The sequence below is a fragment of the Dryobates pubescens genome, chromosome 7, assembly GCF_014839835.1.
Source record: "Dryobates pubescens isolate bDryPub1 chromosome 7, bDryPub1.pri, whole genome shotgun sequence".
NCBI lineage: Eukaryota > Metazoa > Chordata > Aves > Piciformes > Picidae > Dryobates > Dryobates pubescens.
Window position 1 is genome coordinate 17,678,593 of NC_071618.1, and position 20,132 is coordinate 17,698,724.

General features: G+C 38.9%; 1 protein-coding gene across 1 annotated transcript in view; it reads right to left on the reverse strand.

Moving 5' to 3' along the window:
• Window positions 1-14,721: 14,721 nt before the first annotated feature.
• The window catches only part of GPC6 (glypican 6), an 816,126-nt gene continuing 810,715 nt past the window's right edge, over window positions 14,722-20,132 (reverse strand). The window contains exons 9-10 of the mRNA XM_054163055.1: window positions 15,396-15,571; window positions 14,722-14,944 (exon numbers count right to left, since the gene is read on the reverse strand). Of these exons, the coding sequence (XP_054019030.1) occupies window positions 14,742-14,944; window positions 15,396-15,571 (379 nt within the window). The 3' untranslated portion in view covers window positions 14,722-14,741. The remainder of the gene's footprint in view (window positions 14,945-15,395; window positions 15,572-20,132) is intronic.

The window sequence follows — 20,132 nt, forward strand, 5'->3', positions numbered from 1 at the left end:
ATAATTAAAAAGCACTATTAATTGTTAGATTTTCTGTGATTCACTGAAGGCTTCATATACCATTGAAGCCAATGTCTCTTTTGGCAAGCAGCAGAACATCAAAATGATACTTTCACTAAGCTCTTCTATGATAAGCAATTGTTTTTTCCCCCTGTAGAGTATGAAACATGCACATCAAGGTTTGATTTGTGCTAAGAAAGGTAAAGAATACTGCAAAATTATTAGAAGCTGGAAATATTCTTTTGAGGTTGAAAATTGCAAAACACTGCATTTTGTTTGTAAACTCAGTGTTTTGGCCTAGAATGGGTTACACAGCAGTCTGATCCAAATAAGCGAGTATATTCCCAACCCTGCTCAAAGAATTTCTTCTCAAATATTGTTTGAAAATGAGCTGGCCTCTCTCACTTCAGTGGCAGGCACAACAAGAAGGTTGCAGGCTTTATCTTCGACATCTAGTGTGGGTACCCAGAGGTAGATAGCATAGTGCTATTGGAGAAGCTCAGCAGTGCCATGTGTTGGCTGTACCTCCCACCCCAGAAAAGGCAGGGGGTTCTTGTTACTCAGCATATTTCCCTGCTACACGCACATATCATGGATGCAATACAAGTTGTGATTAAAAGAGCTCCAGAAATGTGTCCAGTGCCATTTGAGATATCCTTAAAAATCCAAGGTGTCAGGAATAGGACTAGAAGATGTAGACACAGGATTTACAGTAGGTACAGAGAGCAGTTGAATTGAACCCTGCAGTACTCAGAATGGCAATGAAGCTTCTATTTAGACAATGAAACTGCTTTTCAGGATGGGATTCAGTTTGCCAAAATCTAAATTTGCACAAGGATGGAGAGGTATTCAACTCACCTGAATTTAGAGATTTGATTCTCTTGTCTAAAACTATGGCCTTTAGTTTTGTGTAAAGACATATGCGTGGATGTCCAGTTGCCGATCTGGAAGTGGATAGGACCTTTGCTGGTTCTGTGTGATGTCTGGGCAGAACTCTTGGTTACCCTAAAATGTTTTAAGTGATGCCAGACAGAAATCTGTAGACAGCTGAACAAAACTCTTAAACTTAGAACCAAATCAACAGAAGAATTTTAAGAAGGCTATATTGACAATTTAAAAACATAGTACAAAATCTTATACATCACTGCAGGAATTGAAGAAACAGACACCTCTAATTTCCCAGATCCCACATTTGTTAAAGAACAAGGTTGATTTACATTTTAAGTCCTCTGCATCACGGGCAGACATGTAAAAAAATCCCACAGTGTTCAACAATTGTAATAAAATGCTACCATTAAACTAGCTTCCGGTCTGATGGATTTAGAACTAATAAGTAAATAAGTAAAAAAACCCCACCCAGCTAAGTCCAGTTTTAGAAACTATTTTATGTACAGTCACAGAAAGCTCTCATTATGCAAGAGAATAAAGAGCTCCTGCCTAAAATTTCATCCTTAGGTATCATGACTTTCCACCATGTTGTTCACTTCCCTGACAGATTTTAAGGAAACACGCCTGCCACATAAATATAGCTGGGAAAAAAGAATGATGCAAAATGCATGCCCCATAAATTGTTTTAAAGGTTAATTTTACCTCATGATTCTCCAGGAGCTGACAATCATGGGATTAACATGCCTGCAGAAAGCACTTTTCATTTTTAAGCCAAGAAACTGCATGACACGAGGCAGGTAGTTACTTCAGGTGTTTATTGTAGTCCATCAGAGAATAACAAATCCCTGTTTTCAAACCACCAATACACATTGCCTTCATGGTGTGAGTGAAAGGTGATGAGAATGAGATGAAGTGATAAACATGACTTAGATTTCTATAACACATCTTGGATAAAATTGAATTGGACAAGTCAGAGCAGTTATAGTTTTATTTTTTATATGGTAAAGCAATCTAACAAAACCAATACCATAAAAATAACTAGAATGAATAAGGCATGTCAAAGTCTTCACTGAGGTGTCAAGTATATATATACATACAGTACTGAATATTAAGCAACAGTGTAAAAGATCGCCCCACATTTTATTACTGCTGTAATTATGAACTGATAAAGTGTCATCAGTGTTGTTTGAGAGATAGACACCGAAGAGCACAGATTTAAATGATTAGTATCAAACTTGTTAGATATGCTTGTTGTGGTACTAGAACCGATGGCAAACTCTCACTAGCTTCAGTGGAAGGAGGACCAGAGAGGCTGGGGAAGGCATTTCTGATCCTCCATTGCATAGTCCTCGCACAGCGCAAATTACATTATCCAGAGTGTTGTAACACTTTAAAACTTTGGAGTGAAGAAAGTTACTCTGGGGATTCCTTATCCATACACTTTGGGAATAATTGCCTCACCAAAAATGACTACTTCAGATCACCACCTGTCTTTAATATTTGGATTAATGGGCAGCATGCAAGCCACCTACTGTGGCATTGTGCATGTCCATAATGGTTTCTAAGATGAAGACAGTCAGGAATCATTCACACAGTTTATTATACCTCGATGCCAGACCAAAGATTCTCTGTACTGCTAATGGAGAGAAATAGGAGCAACATATAATATATGCATCTACAGCAGGTGGAAAGAAAACATTTCCCTCTTTCTACCTGGTGATACCATAGACACTTGAGATCTCATGGCACTGGGTGGCAGACAGATTGACTCCCTCATTTGCTTTCCTGACTGCATGTGACAGTAGTTGCTACAGCTGGATACCTGTAGTAGATGGTTTGCAGGTGACTTTGTGTGTTGCATCAGTAAGAATTTCCTGACAAGCAGTCTGATATTTCTTAGCTGAGACATTGCTCTCTCTGTACAGAGAGTAAGTTAATTGTGGACTCAATATTCTAATGCTTTACCAGTTGAATTATGGTAAGATTAATACAACTGAGAAAAGGTTTTTTTTCCTTATTATTATAAAGGCAAGTGGAAGAACTGTGTTTTCTAATGTTTTTAACACAGTGTCTTTGTGGAGATCCACTGGCAAAGAGTTTGCTGTGATGTTGAAAAGAATATCCTTAAGATATAATAATCAGAATTAAGCTTTCATGTAATGATCAGAATTTTATGTAAGGGTGTCTTAACAAAAGCAAAATTTTGGCTAGTAATTAGTGACAATTAGACTTTCCAACAAGCCATTGCAAATTTTAAATATGCATGTGAATAAAGAGTAGAATAACACTGTGAGAGAAATAACTTGCCTTACACTGTCATCAGTGAAAATATGTACTCATTAATATATGTATACTATGAAGCAGGGAAACTAACAAGGTACAATCTGTCTGAAAAGCATTACGTGGTTAACGTTTACAGGCAAAAGGCAGAGCAAATAAAATGGATCATTAAGAGTGCTAGTTATTGTCTCAGTCTGTTACTGAATATTACAATCCTATCCTAACTCTCAAATCTGTTCTAAGCACTAAGAAAAAAAAATATCAGCAAGCAGCAAAAGAAAGTATCGATTTAGAAAATAAAATATACAGCCTTTTTCAAATGCCTTTGTCTAGAAACATAATATTGCACCAGGCAAAATTGCCTTGGCTGAGCAGCAAGGTCTTCTAATGCCTGTATTTCAGGAAGACGTGTTACAAAAAGTGAATTTAATACCAGGTCATTAATTATCCATTAGTAATTGTAAGGTATATGAAAGAAGCAGGTGCAACACTAAAAAATAATATAAATATATATTTATATATATGTAAATGACTGTTAATACAATCCTTCCAACAAAATATCCCTGCAGTCAAACTTTTCTTACTAATGGACAGGAACACAGAAGTTTATGGTTTAACTGTTCTGTTATTTCCAAATATCATCTTTAACATTCTTGACATGACAAATTGTGAAATAAACAGGCTTAAGAAACACAGAATTCATTATAAATCTTGAGGGAAGAAATGATATTTACATTACTGATCACTGCTTTGTGAAAGCCACATTAAATGTTGAGCACCGGACTTAGTAACTAAGACTCAAGGGGAAATGGAAAAGCAATGGGCTGAACAGTGCCATATGAGATTGTCTTGAAAATGTCAAACACTTCCCTCTTTTTTATCCACAGGGAAATCTGAATGCATTTCTACTAATCAAATCGTTCTGCAGGAAAGTGTGTGGAAAGGAAAGATGTGATGAAAAAGACCCAGTGGCTGTGGGGGTAATCCATGGGGTATATTTGTGTCATGTCATTCTTGAGTGATGGACAGTAGAAGTATGATTATAAATCTGTGATTAAATTATAGGGGAGTCAGATGATGTCATTAGAAATAAAAGCCACTTTCCATGAATAACAATTTTCATTAAACTCCACCCCCCCCCCCAAAAAAAAGCACCCCTGAAACCCAAACAAACTTTAATCATTCATATTTTACTCAATTCATTTTAAAAGAACATATTTTCATAAATATTGAAAAGTCATCATTTAACAATTATTGTAGTCTGCAAGGAAGGATGTAGGGGTTCTGAAAAGCTTGGTGGTATTTTTTTGTGTTCAAATAAAAAAATAATGAAATGCATATCTGTAAAGTCCCAGAATACAATGAATGAGATCCCATCTAGGTTGCTGCTTTTATCTGGATAGATGCCTTTATTTTTACATTTTCATTGCTAGTACCAGCAGATGTTCCCAAATAATTTCTTCAGACTCACCCTTTTCCACAGTGATTTCAGAAAATTGCAACAACACTTACAGAGACACCAGCTATAATAATCTCTAAAGCACAAGTCCCTGTGCAGAACTCTCCTGTTAGGTCTGTGTCAAGTGTTGCAGTAAGTGGAGCTCTTCCAATACTCTTTCATAGCATCCTTGCTTGAATTACTGGCTTGTGGCTGTATTTATAGAGATAATGTGTGTGTATAGTGTAAGTAAATGTGTATACAGGGAGAGAGACACACGCTCACATTTACAATGTGAGTGTGCCATTCTCAGAAATGCAAAAAGGAAAACAATGTGGAAAAGCAGGAAACTTGAATACTGACTGGGTACTTTACAGCTAGGGCCTTTGGTTTCTGCCACACTTCAAGTACCAACCCCTGAAGAGTAGGTTGAGGAAAGAAAAAGCAGTTCATCATTATGGAGTCTCAAGAGATGATGGGGGTTACAGAGGAATCTGTACTTAATGATTTCCAGCTTTTGAAAAGTTATTTTCTGTCATAATGATAGGCTATTTTGAAAGAGGTGTGTTAGCGGTTTGTCTGCATTAACCTGTATATATTAACCTTGCTTTCTCTGCTGACATCGTGGAAGATGTGTACTTTCCTTTCATTGATGCAACAAAGGCTGAGGCTGACAAATGACTAAGTGCATTAATGATTAAGCCCGAAGGGTATCTTTATCTCAGTTCTCACTTTTGAGGCACTGTGTTAGCTTGTTTTCTGCCCTTCGGCAATGTGCACCTTGCTCCTCACTACCTCTCTGATCTGGCTTGAGCCCTGTGTGCTGCTTTCATTAGCCTTGGAAAGGCATCTGGGGTTTCAGGAGAAACCTGTTTAAGCTCCATCACTTGTGCATATGCATGTTCAAGGTAGTTGCCTTGTGTGTTCGTAGGTAGGGTAATTGACAAGTTCTGTCACATAAGGAAGAATATAAACGTAACAGCATTAGGCATCATTGAGAACAATGAATGCATGTTGTTTGCACATCTAGGGTTGGCGTGATCTAGAAACAAATTCCTTTCACTAAAACCTACCCACATAAGATCTCTCTCCAGACTCTTCACTCCAGCACTGACATGAAGGAGAGACAGCATTGTGCTGACAAAGAGAAGGACAGGAAAGATTCTTAGTGAAGCCTGGATCCCCTGTTTGACTAGTGACATCTACCTCCAGGCACTTAGGGGAGGTGCCTACATGACAGGCCTTGTCATCTCAGGCTGTCTGTGCAGGGGAGAATGGTAAGCCCCGTCCCAGATATGGAGGTACCCATCTCTTTTGACTAACTGTAGAGATCTAGAAAGAAAAACCCTGCTGAGCAACATACTTCCTGAAGTGGCTAGTGCTAGGAGGTATGACCTTATGGCCTAAGACAGATGGTTTCCATGAAGACAGATGGAATAATAGGAAGAGGAGTCTGTGGGAAAGGATTTCAGTCCTGAGAGAAGGTAGGGATTGCCCATCAGGAAGGTCTGAGTGCTCTTAGAACTGTCACCCTTTCTTGCTTTCAAGCTCTAAGTCTACAGACGGACCGAAAGTGCATTTACAGCTAATAAAGCAGAGCTTTCATAGTCTTTCTACTGTAGTTAGTAATTGTAAGGCTGTAATTGATTATAGTGGAAAGAAAAATCTAGTGTTGCATCCGAAACAGTTATTATAAAAGGCTATATACAGAAACAAATTCAATTGCATTAGCCCTACAGAACGTGATTTAAGGCGTTTTGCACAAAAGGTTTTGGGCTCTGTGAAACCTATCTCACAAATGTATCAAAATTATTGTATATATTTTTCTATTTCTGTCCATGGTACATTACTCTACTGAAGTTATAAACCCATAAAGAATCTTTGCCTTGAAAGTTCAAACTCTGCCTTTCAACACTTCTCTCTTCCTCTATACACACACAGAGTCATATACTGCTAAATACTGTGTCTTTGTAAGGAGTCCTTGGAGATAGGAGGACTTGGGATTTTTTTAGCTTTCCTTTTGTCTGGAATTATCCCAAAACACTGAAGCTGTAGCATTTGTTATAGGTATGATCTATAAACAGGATATGTAGGTTTGTTTATTTTTTTTTAAATCTTTCATGTCAGATCAGGCTGAAATGGTAAAATCAGTAGAAAAGCAGGTTTATTAAAATCTTTTCAACCCAGCTCTATTTCTATCTAAACCCAACTTTATTCTAAACTTGACTTGCATTCAAATATCACCCCATCAATTCACATTTTGCTATGTTAGATACTAATCTAGAAATACAGCATTAAAACTGGAGCTGACAATTTGCATGCTTTCAAGCAACGTTCCTACGCCTGGAGTTGTAAAAGTTTAACAAGCAAGTATAAATGTCAATTGATACCCAAATCAAGATATCTGACCTACTTAAACAACACCCTTTCTTTGAATTTGAGAAATGTAACAAAATTTATAGTGGAAATTAAATGATATTGCTCACCAACAAAACAAAGTAACATGAAGGAGTCGGTCCATCAGTTTATGTAGTTTGATATTCTTGAACAACATAATGCAAATACTTCATCAGTAAATTTGTGTTCAGATTAGGTAAAAGTGCAAAGAAGTTTTGGAATACTTTGGATATGCAAGTGATCCTTTTTTGCCCCTCAAGTACACATACGTATTCAGAAATTACTCACAAAGTATGCCTGCCGCCTCAAAATCAGATAAAGCACAAAGCTTAAATCTGGACTCTTCTGACTTCTCTTTGGGCACATTTTTAAGAGTGATCATCACACTGCAGCTCTTACAAGCAGACTAAGACTGACCAACTACTTAAAGTTACTCTGTGTTATCTAAAGACTGAAAGACTTAATTCATAGTTAGGTTACAAGCATATAATGTAACATACATATAGCCAATGTGAAAGTAAATCAAATGAAGCCCATAATGTTAAAATAAAAAGAAAGAATCCAACATCAAACCTCAAAACAAGTAAACTATAGAACTGTTTCCTGATATTGTTACCTGTTCAATTAATCTCACTATAGAAAGTTCATAGATTCTTTGCCATTTGCCTTGCTGGCTCATCAGCAGGGCAGAAATAACAAACCAGAAACTGTATGCTACAGTTACAAGGAAGAAACAGAATTTTGCCACAACTGAATGAATAAGACAACATGTAGTCTGTAAAATCTAATTATGCACTAGATTGAAAAAAGAGTCATCAATATTTATGTCAGATGATGGTGAACATACACCCAGCACAGCATGTTTAGAATACAGAATAAAAGCTAAAGGTGAGGTCTGATGCACCTGGAAAAAGCTCCAAAACAAGTGGACTGAATCTCTTTGTTGCTACATATTTTGTCTGAAAAGGGAAGAATTAAGTGGTATAAAAAGTACAGAGATTTAGGAAAAGGAGATAGAAAATCAAGTGAGCTAAAAATTACTGAAAAGGAAATTCAACATGGAGAAGAAAATGGTCACAGGGACACAGGTGACTCAAAGACAAACATGACCTCTGGCACACAGGAGGAGGAGAGCCAAACAGGAAGTTTGGTTAGAAATGTCTGTCACGAGGAAACATGAATTTGCCAAAAAGCATTTTTTTTTTTTCCTGCAATGAACTAGATTTGGGGAAACATTCACTGCGAAACATTTTTCAGGCCCAGGAAGGTAATTTCAGTTGAGGAATGAGGAGATGAGTGAGAAGAAAGAGCGTAGCCTATCTGCAACCTAGTGTTTATTGGGAGACCCCTACAAAACTTTGGCTGAATGACTAGAGCAGGGTCTTTCTGGAAAGCCCCCATGAATGATGTTTTCAAGCTTGAGAATAAAACTCAGTAGATGTATAGTGGAATGAAATCACTTTTGTGAGAAATGTGAAAGCCTTTTTTTTCCTAAATAATGTATATTTTGGGGAAAAAAAGTCCTTACACATGGATATCTGGTTTAGGTAGTAAGCTCTTCCTCACACACCAAAAGATACAGAATTAACTAGTGTACCTGGAAACCAAGAGAGAGGAACCTTGCAGCAGACTACAGGAACACCACTGACCTGTGAAGCAGTATCTGGGCATTTCCTATGTCTATGAGTAGAGGGTTGTAATTAGATTACATAGAAAATTCACAGACAGTAGGTTGAAAAAAAGTGCTGGACAACTGTGAGGAGCACCAGTTGTCCCTCATGTGATTTTATTGTTAACCTCCCATAGCCATAATATCTGCTTGCTCTCACTCTGAATCATTGCTCCTATCACTCATTCCTCAGTTGTATAACCACATAGGAAGAACAAACTCCACTGCTGGCAGGGATGGGATGCTCCTTGCTGCAGGTAGGATCTGCATGGGAGCTCAGCAGAGCTCTGGATAGGTATAAAACCATCACTGGGTGTTGAGAACAAAGCTGTGTAAAGGACTAGCCTCTCACTTTGAGGAAGACAAATTTATTTCCAATGTTATCGACACTTGGAATTGAGAGACAAACACTTCATAGTTTTTTCAAAGAAGAAAATCATACTGATTTCTATTTCAGAGGAACTATATTTGTCTTCTCTGGAAATTTGGCTTTAAAAATTCTTCAGAGATAGTGACAGGTGATGCCCCAATATATGTAAGACAAATAGTTGCCATTCTGTAGTTCTTTTTTTGCTAATGATGAATTCCCTATTGCTTCTCAAGGAAAAAGACAACTTGTTTTGGCAATGCATCTGTTCTGATTTAATAAACAAATGATACCACCAGATCCTGCTTTGTGCTTCAAGGATTAAGCCTCACAAATTTCTTGGTGCCAGTATAAAGAAGAGGGGAAAAAAATTCAGTACACTATGAGACAAAAGCTATCATAGGTATTACGCTGTTAAGTATCAATGATACATAATTAAAAATAAAGGTGAAATGAGACCTGATTGAAATACTGAGCCATTTTCTTGATTTTTTGTTTTTTTAAACCATGTAGACTTTCAGCTATAGACAAATCTTTGTGACTTTCTTTAGGTTCTGGCCCAAAGAGCTCAGCTGTGGGAAAGCTGGGCAGGAAGATTCTGACTGCTTGGGAGTAAAGCTTGGAAACTCGCACATGAGGATGCTAATGTCACCTCTTTTATGGACAATGTTGCTCTGTTATAGAGACTCAGAAAAAAGTCAAATATGAACAACTTCCTCCTCCTTGATTATAGTAAAAATCCTTATCAATGGCAAAGCTCTCACTTGCTTTGCCACAGGGACAGGATTTCACACAGGTGCAATGCACAATTTTATTATATGATCATATAGGATGCACAATTAGAGCTGTAAGCTATGCAGTCAGTTTAGTAGAAAGAGTAGTAAGTACTGTAAGTGCATACTTCATGTTATGCTGGCCAGTTAGCCTAAAAGGTTTGTTTGATCATCTTGGTCAGCAGATTTGAATAGGACAGACTGCTGGAAAATGTTCTGACTTAATGAATTTGAGACCATCTCTCTTGTCAGATGTGAGAATTTATTTTAAAGATCAAAGTTCTTGCTTCTCCATTAGGTCTCCTTATTCCTGTTTACAAGATGAGAAGATGGTTACTGCTATGTTGTTTATCTTTCATGTACTCTATTACCATGGTACTCTGGCCTTTGCAATTGTTTTATCAAAAACTTGGTCATAATTACACGTTAATAGGATCCTCATGGTCTATGTGAGTAGCTGTAATGGAAACATTGCCATGTTCAATGCAATACCTGCCCTAATTTTCTTGGAGGTAGGCCTTGCTGTGCCTATTATGCTTTGACAACATATTCTCAGCCTTACAGCTAAGACTTAGCCTTTGCTGAATTTGCCTTTGAAATTCTGTTGTTTGTTTTTTTTTTCCTGCAAGTCTGTGCAATATTCGACTCTTGTTAACTCGGGTCATTAGCAGGTTTAAACACTTATGGATTAATATAGTTAATATAACATTGTAGTCTTTTAAATGTAGATTTCTGCTTAATATCTGGTCTGTCCAGACATTTGTTTCAATAATGAAATCTATAGGGACCTGATTCTTTTCAGTGGGGTAATACTAAATTTTTCTGCATACTGTATTTTAATGGATTATTTTGGGGAATAAATTAAAAGCAAAGCCCACAACTTGCATAAGTGCCATAATTTATTTTTCATGTTGAAATTATAAAAGTCTTGGTGAATTAGTCATACTTGATAATGATTCAGAGTTGGTTAGTAAACTGAAGGCGAATGCTCCCTGTTGAGCCACTGTATGTGCAGCCCACCTCCCAAGAACACATCTAGCTCACAGTCATTTTCCATGGAAGCAGCTCCATCTGATTCACACATCTGTGGGAATCATTCTTACTAAAAATCCTATGGAATTGGGATAATTTGTATGCCTGAGACTCACATTTTGGAGCTTTCCACAGCTAGAGCTTTGTGATTCCTCTCTCTGGGAACTGGGACAGATCAGTCTTTACCAGAGCACCGAGGCACAGATTTCCTCTGTTCCTCCTCTTTGGCTGCAAATCTGTACCCTCCTTTTTTCTTTCTTTCTTTTTTTTTTTTTCCCCCTTCTCATTTTTTCCTCATGAGCTCTCTAGAAATGCCTAAGTTTAGCCAGAATTCAGGTAGTCTGTACTGCAGTGTGTACTGAGTCATCACTAGAAAACTTTGTGGTACACTGAACAGCAAAAATTTGGGGACCATGCAGAACCAATTTAATTAATATTACAATGAAGATCTTCACAGGGGTCTGCAGCAGTTGTTATGTTATTAGTTGCACCCATTTTTTTTTTTTAATAGCCACCATTTTAAATGAACATAGAATGACAATAACTTCTGGATGGCAGAGCATACAGGGGTTATGTAATCAAAGGATTTTTTTCCTAAAGACTTAGGTCCCCCTTCTTGAATAGGTAATTGACTTCTTTATCGTTTCTTACTTTACTGCCTGCTAACAGAAGAGAAATATTTAAATTGTGGCACACAAAAAAATTACTTTAGAAGAAGAGATATTGGATGTAAAGGATGTGCAAATAGAAACACTGGAAATTATGTAAATTCTCATATTTATGAACACGAATGCTCTTTCTTTTCTTTCCTTCATTCCCAGTTTCATTTGCTCTGTATATTTAATAGCTCTCTTAATCTCAGAAAAGTACAATCTATGAAGAGAGCATTCAACCTTTAGGGACTATTAAAGAAATGTATGCCTAATACCTCATGCAAAGGCATTGCCATCTCCTGACAAGATATCATGATGCATAGCAGCAAAATAAGAGGAGAAATAATAGGGGAGGCATACATTTCAGGCAGAACTCACACATTTGGCAAGGATTAGTCTTGTTTGCTGTTTCACTGGCAGTTTGAGAGATCTAGTCCAAGAAGAGCAGGGCCACTTCTGCAAGATTCCAGAGTGAAAATATCCTTCAGCAAACCCTCTAGTTCCTAGGGTTCCCTCTTACTCCTAGCCTACAATTCAATGGGGTCTACAAACAACTAAGTGCACCCTGGGCACTCAGTTTGGCTGCACCAGCTGAAAACTCTTATCAGATCACCCAAGTCTGGCAAAAACACCCTAGAAGCCTAATCAACAGTATAGAGCAGGTACAACAGAGGACTTGCCTCTGAGGGCTTGGACTTCATTACCTGTCAATAAGCCCCCCAGACCTAGAACAATCAGATGGAAACAGTATCAGTTATCACTGAATAAATACACAATGAGATAAATCCAAATGGTACTGAACTTGTTCTGAAACAAAGTTGCTGAGGAGAAGTGTATAAAGGATGTATGTATGGGTAGAAAGAGATGGACCAGTGGAGAGTTTTAAAAGGTTCTCTTAGTAGAAAGCTGCATGTGCAAGTTCAGGGGAAAAAAAAAAAAGAAATAAAAGATCCTCTGCTTTGTACCTGCTGTACCAGGTCAGGAAAAAGCCTGTGAGAATTGACTTAAACTCTGCTGTTTAACTTCCTGAAGACATTAAATGATGAATGACAAGGTCCACTCTAGAGGGAGGTATCAGAGAAGCAGGAAGCATTGCTATGACTGGTGTAACACATGTGTGATCTGAACACCTTGGCAGCAGCTCCTGCACACCCCAGAAGAATGGATCATTATACTTCGAAGGAAACAAACAAATGGGGGCAAAAAAAGGAATGGGATACAAGTGGCTCAAAACCTATATTTTTTTGTTATTAAACATAATATAGACAGTTTGTAAATACTTTTTTTTTTTTTTTGGTAAAAGTGCTTAAGTATGCTTTATCCTAATGTGCTGTGTGTTTTCTACTTAAATTTCATGCCTAAATTGATAGCTAATTATAGTTTGTCAAGAATAAGAGATTGCAATGGATATGATCTACCTGCTCTCCTGTTAACATTGTAATATAGTTGGTTGGCTTTACTGTGTTACCACAATTTGTCTACACTATTTCCAGAGACGACGTACAAATCAGGAAATAAATTTCTGGGGAATAATTCTGACACCATGCAGAACTGTCCTAGAAGCTGTTTGTCTGGGGCTGATGGAAGAGGGAAAATTTTGTTGTCTAGTTGTTGATACTCATTTGTCCAGCATTTAAACAGCTTCCATCTTGGTTCTTACAATCAGGTGCAAATTAGGGAAACTCTGTCCAGGACCATGGTCATTTAGGCAATGACTATTAAAGCAATATATCCTTGAAGAATCTGAGAGTACAATTGCCATCACAAATAACATCCATGTCCTTACCTAGGCCTATCACACAAACTTGCATGCCCCCCACAAATATACACAAGAGAGGCTTCCCCCCACCCCCTCCCCACAAACCTGTTAATAAATGGACAACTGGATATGTAAAAAATTATCTTCTTTGATTTTTGTGCTCACCAGTCATTAAAGGTTTACTTTTCAGAGCAGCACAAAAAAAGAAGAGCTGGTTGACCAAACATTTTTTTTTCTTACAAAGAAGTGTCAACCCTGAGCTTTTAATTAAGAAGTTAAAATCTGTGATTCGTATATATTTTCATATATATATAAAAATAGATGATCATACTAAGACTAAAAAAGTGAAAGAAATTTCCATGTCAGTACTATGTATTTGTCTGTTCCAAATTTTGTGGGAGAAATCTTCGTGACACTGAAATTAACGGATATGAAAGATGTAGTTAGGTGTGAAACACACTATTGATCTGTTTGCTATTAGTCCATTAGAGAATTGCTGTTTTGGTAGGATAATGAACACAGTAGCTGAAAGTCCTAATCAATGTCAGAACAGTGACAAAAGGAAAGAGATTATATCACAAGAGATTATTTTCTGTCTGAATCCTTGAGGGGAGATTTGTCAGGAATGTTGTTTAGCATTACCACCACAGTTGATGGTGAGCTAAGTGGAAATCTGTGCCAACTGCATAACATGGATAAATACTAAAAGAAGCTAGGTGAAATTGTGCTACTACTTAACTTTTTACTGGGTATTAAGATTTAAATCCTAAACAACTGTAACATGGTATTCTGAAGCTAGTGGAGTTACTATCATACTAAAAGATAACCTTGTTCTTCAGATTCTCTACCTTCATACCAATCTGATGTGGTTGGCAGATGGAGTGCAAGACATTCATTGTGTTGGAAAAAAAAATCCAGACTTCCTCCCTATAGCAATGATCATTCTGATGACCTGATTCATCCTACAGAAGTTCCTAAAGGAAACCTGGCTGTCCGAGAATAACAGTTACTTTTTGTTTGTTTCTTTTCCTTCCTTGTCTTTTTTGTTTGTTCGTTTTGTTGAAATGCAGCAGCCTTGAGTCAGGCCTGATTCAGAAAGAGAATGGTTTTCTTGGTTTCTTCCCCTTGTTTGTTTTTTTTTTTTTTTTTCTCATTAGGGAAAAACACACACTGTAAGATCCTTTTTCACTTTTGCAGCATAAAAGGAAGTGAAGCTCAGAAAGTCTCTTGTAATAAAGGTTTGAGAAAGAATTCTCTCACGAGTGGATATCATCTTCAGAGATATCTGATAAAAGCAGGAAGCAGTTTAGCCTGGTACCTGGTACTCTTTGGGAAAACAAAAAAGGGAAGCAGGTTGCAGTACTGCTCTCTTCTTGTAGAAAACTGCAAGTGTTTGTGGCATGGTCCATTGTCCAAGAGTATAATAAAAGAAGAAAATTGGCTGTTTCTGTATCTAAAACACAGTTTCTTTGACCAGATCCAGGATTATCTCCACTGTCTCTGCAGTACAATACTGATGAAGATGATGAACAATGTCTGCAGTGACCAGCCAGGCTGTGTGGCTGAAGCTTCCACCTCCCTTCTGTCAGAATCAACTGGTGGCGCCTCAGTGGTGATGAAGTCGAACTCGGTGGGACAGATGTCATCTGTACAGCCACTTCCGCTGCCCGAGCCACTGGTTTCATCACCTGTCAGAAAGAAATGATGGAAATAGCATGAGTTTTTACTTGGGTACAAAAGTTACAAGTCTCGTCCCTTTTCTCCATTCCCATTCCACCCCACACTCTGTTGGGGCTGAACATCTTGGGAAGGGAGATGTGTTGGTGGTGCTAACTTTCCTTTAGTAAAGAATCCAAATGAAAGCCACTGTGATTTAATTAGGTGATTAAATGCTCTTCTGATAAAGGAGTGGACTGCTGGCATTACAAAAAGCCCTCAGATTCTTGATGCATTTGACATGAAGATAAGCAAGAAAGGCAGAAGAAACAAAAATGTAACCGGAATTTTGATGGACAGAAAGATTTTAAAATGTAGTCAGCAGCATAAAGTGCAAAGACCAAAGAAAGCCATTGCAATGGAACCAATTTATAAACATGTTCCAAAAATATACTTATTTTATGACAGTTAATGATTTCTTACTTGTATCCTGAAAGTTGACATCATTTCCATTATATGCATTCTTCAGTTTATTAGTCATGACACGTAATGCCATGATTTGCTGTCTGATGAAGGTATCTGGCCTTGTGATGTCCACATCTACTTCTGGATTGTTGATCTGGTTGGTCAAGCCATCATTCATAATCTCAGGCAAGTATCTATATAGCAGGATGAAGGATTAGTTTAAATTGCAGTAAGTTTCAGAAATAAAAGTCTGTGTAGTAAATGTTCTGCTAAGGAATTTGACACTGATAGCAATTAGACAATTCTTAAACAGCTCCAGTGAAACCATTTAAAAATATGGTTTTTAATTTTACAGACTCTGAACGATCTTTTTAGTAGCTCAGCTGCATGGGGAGCAAAAAAGATGTAAGCTCTCCAACCTCCTAACTCTCTACATAGTCCTCAGCAAGTGTGCTGGTTCTGTGAACTATGGAAGAAGTTTACCAGCCAGCAGTATCTCACTGCATGTTGAGAACCTCTGCTGATAGGGATGGTTACATACCAAATTAGGCATCTAACAGTGCACGGTTATGTTTTTCTTTCTTTTTAAAAAATATGGAGTTCATTGTTTTATATAGCCTATTTGCTGTTCTGAGATAATTTAGAAGACTCTCTTGAGGCATTGTGGCTCTCCTCATTTAAGGGAAGCACTTTTTTTTTTTTTTCTCCAGTTCTTCCTTGAACCCTGTTTTTGACCACTGTGATCATCCACAGCCAATCCAACAGCCAGGCATATAAACAGCCTCTTGAGTTTACTACACTCATGTGTGGTCTTCGGTCCTTAATCCTTGCAAACAGTCTTAGGTTGCTCAGGGGCAGCAAGTGTGCTTTTGGAGGTATCTGCCTTACAGTAAGGATTTTGACACTGCCTCCCACAATATCCTTGCAGCTAAACTGAGGAAGTGTGGTCTGGATGATTGAGTAGTGAGGTGGATTGTGAACTGGTTGAAGGAAAGAAGTCAGAGAGTTGTGGTCAACGGAACAGAGTCTAGTTGGAGGCTTGTATCTAGCAGAGTTCCTCAGGGGTCAGCAGTGGGATCAGTACTATTCAATATATTCATCAATTACCTGGATGAGGGCACAGAGTGCACTGTCAGCAGGTTTGCTGATAACACCAAACTGGGTGGAGTGGCTGACACACCAGAGGGTTGTGTTGCCATTCAGTGGGATTTGGACTGGCTGGAGAACTGGGCAAGGCAAAAAATTAATGACGTTCAACAAGGGCAAGGGTAGAGTATTGCACCTGGGAAAGAACAACCCCATGTACCACTTTAAGTTGGGGACTGAGCTGCTGGAGAGCAGTGAAGGGGAAAAGGACCTAGGAGTCCTAGTGGATGGAAAGTTGACCATGAGTCAACAATGTGCTCTTGTGGCCAAAAAGGCCAATGCCATTCTGGGGGCAGTAGGTCAAGAAAGTTTCTCCTTCCCCTCTACTCTGCCCTGATGAGGCTGCATCTGGAATATTGTGTCCAGTTCTGGGCCCCTCAGTTTAAGAAGGACAGGGAACTGCTAGAAAGAGTCCAGTGCAGAGCCACAAATATGATTAAGGGAGTGGAACACATTCCTTACAAGCTGAGACTGAGGGAGCTGGGGCTCTTTAGTTTGGAGGAGACTAAAGGGTGACCTCATTAATGTTTATAAATATGTAAAGGGTGAGTGCCAAGAGGATGGAGCCAGGCTCTTCTTGGTGGTGCCCAACAAGACAAGCGGCAATGGGTGGAAAACTATTTTCACTGTGAAGGTGACGGAACACTGGAACAGGCTGCCCATGGAGGTTGTGGAGCCTCCTTCTCTGGAGACATTCAAAACGCACCTGCATGCCTTCCAATGTGATCTGCTATAGGTGATCTTTGGAGAGGACGGAGATTGGAGTCAATACAGCTGACCAATATGATCAGGTATTGATCCTTTATTGTTCCAGTATTGCAGGCCTGTGGCACAGGCCTATGGTGAGAGTATAGCACAGTAAAGCAAGGAAGAAGAGGGGATAGGAAAGGCAGAAGTGCCTAGCAAGGGAACTGCTACAACTTATATAACCTTGGTATGCCTTGTTGGCATGGACTCATTGGTTCCCTATGAGTGACCACACATCCCACTATTATAGATTATCGGTCCAACTACTGATGACACACGAGGTTTGTTGATGCAGGTGCACGTCCTGTTGTCCCAAGATAACTTGCTGTGTTTATAGCTACCAGTGCCTTGCTTTAGTTACATGCTGCAAGACAGCACTGTTTTGGTACACTGCTAGCTGGCTCTGCACTTCTGCTGAGCATGACCTACCACCATGTCAGGCTCTAGGCCTGCACTGCCAGATTGCTCACACTGCTTGTCGCTGGCATTGCCACAGTGATCCTTCTCTGGCAGAGGGGTTGGACTGGATGATCTTTTGAGGTCCCTTCCCACCTCTAACACTCTGTGAAAAAACGGTCCATATCTTCAACCATTCTACTATGTAAGTCTTGCTCACCTTCTGTTAAAGATGCACACTGTCACCTGTGGCTCTTTATCTTCAGGAAACTCTCCTTTTAGGCATCTGCAAAGCTACCTATTCTTTTCCTTTTGCATCCTTGTTAAAAAATGTGTCTTACAGCTGCTAGGCTGATGAAAGGCTGACATTATTTCTCTGTGCTGGCATGGTATCCTGAGCAAATAATGTAACAAGGCTTTTATGTTCTTTCTCATCTGCCTTTATTTACCTGCTATTTTTGTCTCTCATTTAGACTGAAATGGATTTGGGACAGATCTACTCTTTTTTACCTCATGTTTCTGATCACAATATGATCTATTTTGCAATTAGTTTGGATACCAGGTTATCCTACTGGCACTTGTGGTACTCCTCGTGTGGGTATGTGCTCAGCCAGTAATGTTGGCACAGTCTAGCCTGCTAGTAGCCAATTTTCATGATGCCTGCTACCAAATATAGTTTAAATCTTCATTTCACTTCTGTCTCATTTGTGCCAGCCCAGTTCTCTCAATATTCAGATTTGGCACTGGTACGAGTGTTACATTCATATTGGTCTGGAAAATAAATACATCCCTTAAAAATAAATGTGAAATTAAGGGAGAAGAAAGGACTTTCTCTGCTGAAGTCATGATTAAGGGAAAATAAGTTTTATACTGCTTCTGGAAGTTCACAAAATCATGACTGCTTTACTGCACCAGGTTTGGGTTTAGTCTCCTGTAAAAAGTCCTCACTTTGCAAGATGAGATTCATTTGTCATCAGTGGCCTTTGAAAGCTTGCACGAGAATAATCCTGGGGGAGTGTGAACATATAAGAACAAAACACGATTGCCAAAAATACCCAGACTCAAAGTGCAAGTGCTGTTGTTTCCCTAGCACCATAATGAGAAATAACAATGCTGTAGAGATACCATCCAGACTCCTGTGGTACAGGCTTAACTACTGTGAGAATACAGAGCCGCCTCCCTTAGTACAGAGGACTGCAGACTGCAGTGTTATGAATCACCAAAGATAGAAATTGGAAATAATTCTGCAGAGCTGCCTGGAGGCAGGAGGACGGAGACCTTGGCACACTGGGAACCTCTGGGCTGCAAAGGAACAACACCTCCATCTGTCATACGTCTCCACAAATGAAATGGCTGCTGTTGATAAATTACTCACCCTAGAAGTAAATCAGCAATATCAAAGTGCAGTTGATTAAAAAAAGTGAGACTGTGAGAATTGCCCTACTGGCTCAGAAAGGACGTCCATTGTCCATCTTGCCTGATATCTTGTCCATGACAATGGCCATAGCTGTTAGCAGCTAGTGATCATGTCAATTGCTTTTCTCGTTTATGAAGGGTTAGCTGTTCTTTATTGCAGGCCATCCATGAGAAGCTCTGGATAGCTCTACTTGGCAGTTCACAGGCTTTCTTTGGTGGATTTATTTTTGATTTAATCTTATTGTCAGTAATAAAAGAAGAATATACTGAGTTCTTAGTGCAGTTTTCTAAGGACACAATATGAGTTAGTTTGGAGATGTAAAGCAATTAGCATTGCTAGCATGGAAGTGCTTAACATCTCAGGAGAACCATCTGATGCACCTCACCTAGAAGTATAAGGGAACCATAACAGATGTGGGGCACTAGAAATCCATTACCTTATGATTGACTAAATGCTAGGTGGATTACCAAGTGAACAAACCCCTTGGCATTTAGGGCATAAGAGGGGAAGAATTAGAGAGGCTGAAGATTCATCATTGGGTTTATATTGATACCCATGGGTTTACATTGATACCCACGGGTTTACATTGACACCCAAATTTGTATGTCTAAGTGCAAGTGTCTGCGTATGAGCAGAGTCCCACTCATGCCAGATCTAGTCAACACAAGATGTTAAAACCAGTCAGGATTTCATTCATCAGTGGAACAGGGACAGATGCTTGAGTCCCACATGCCTTTGGCTAAATGACTAGTTCATTAGATTTCATCTGCTGGGATTTATTTCCACAAACATAGACATGTGGTGCCATTTGAGTGCTCTTGGTTATTCCTCCTCTTGTCATAATCAACGTTGAAAGGTGTGGCTTTCTGCATCATGTCTACAGGCTTGAAGGGGAGGTCTTAGGCAGCTGAATTGAGACTTGAGTGCCACTTTAAGCCACCAGGTTGTATGCTGCTTGGTGTCCTTCTGCCACTCCAGTAGGCTTTGAATATCCTATAGGTCCAGTGCCTTATTTCCTAGCTCCAGAAAGGCATCCTGGCTATTCAGAT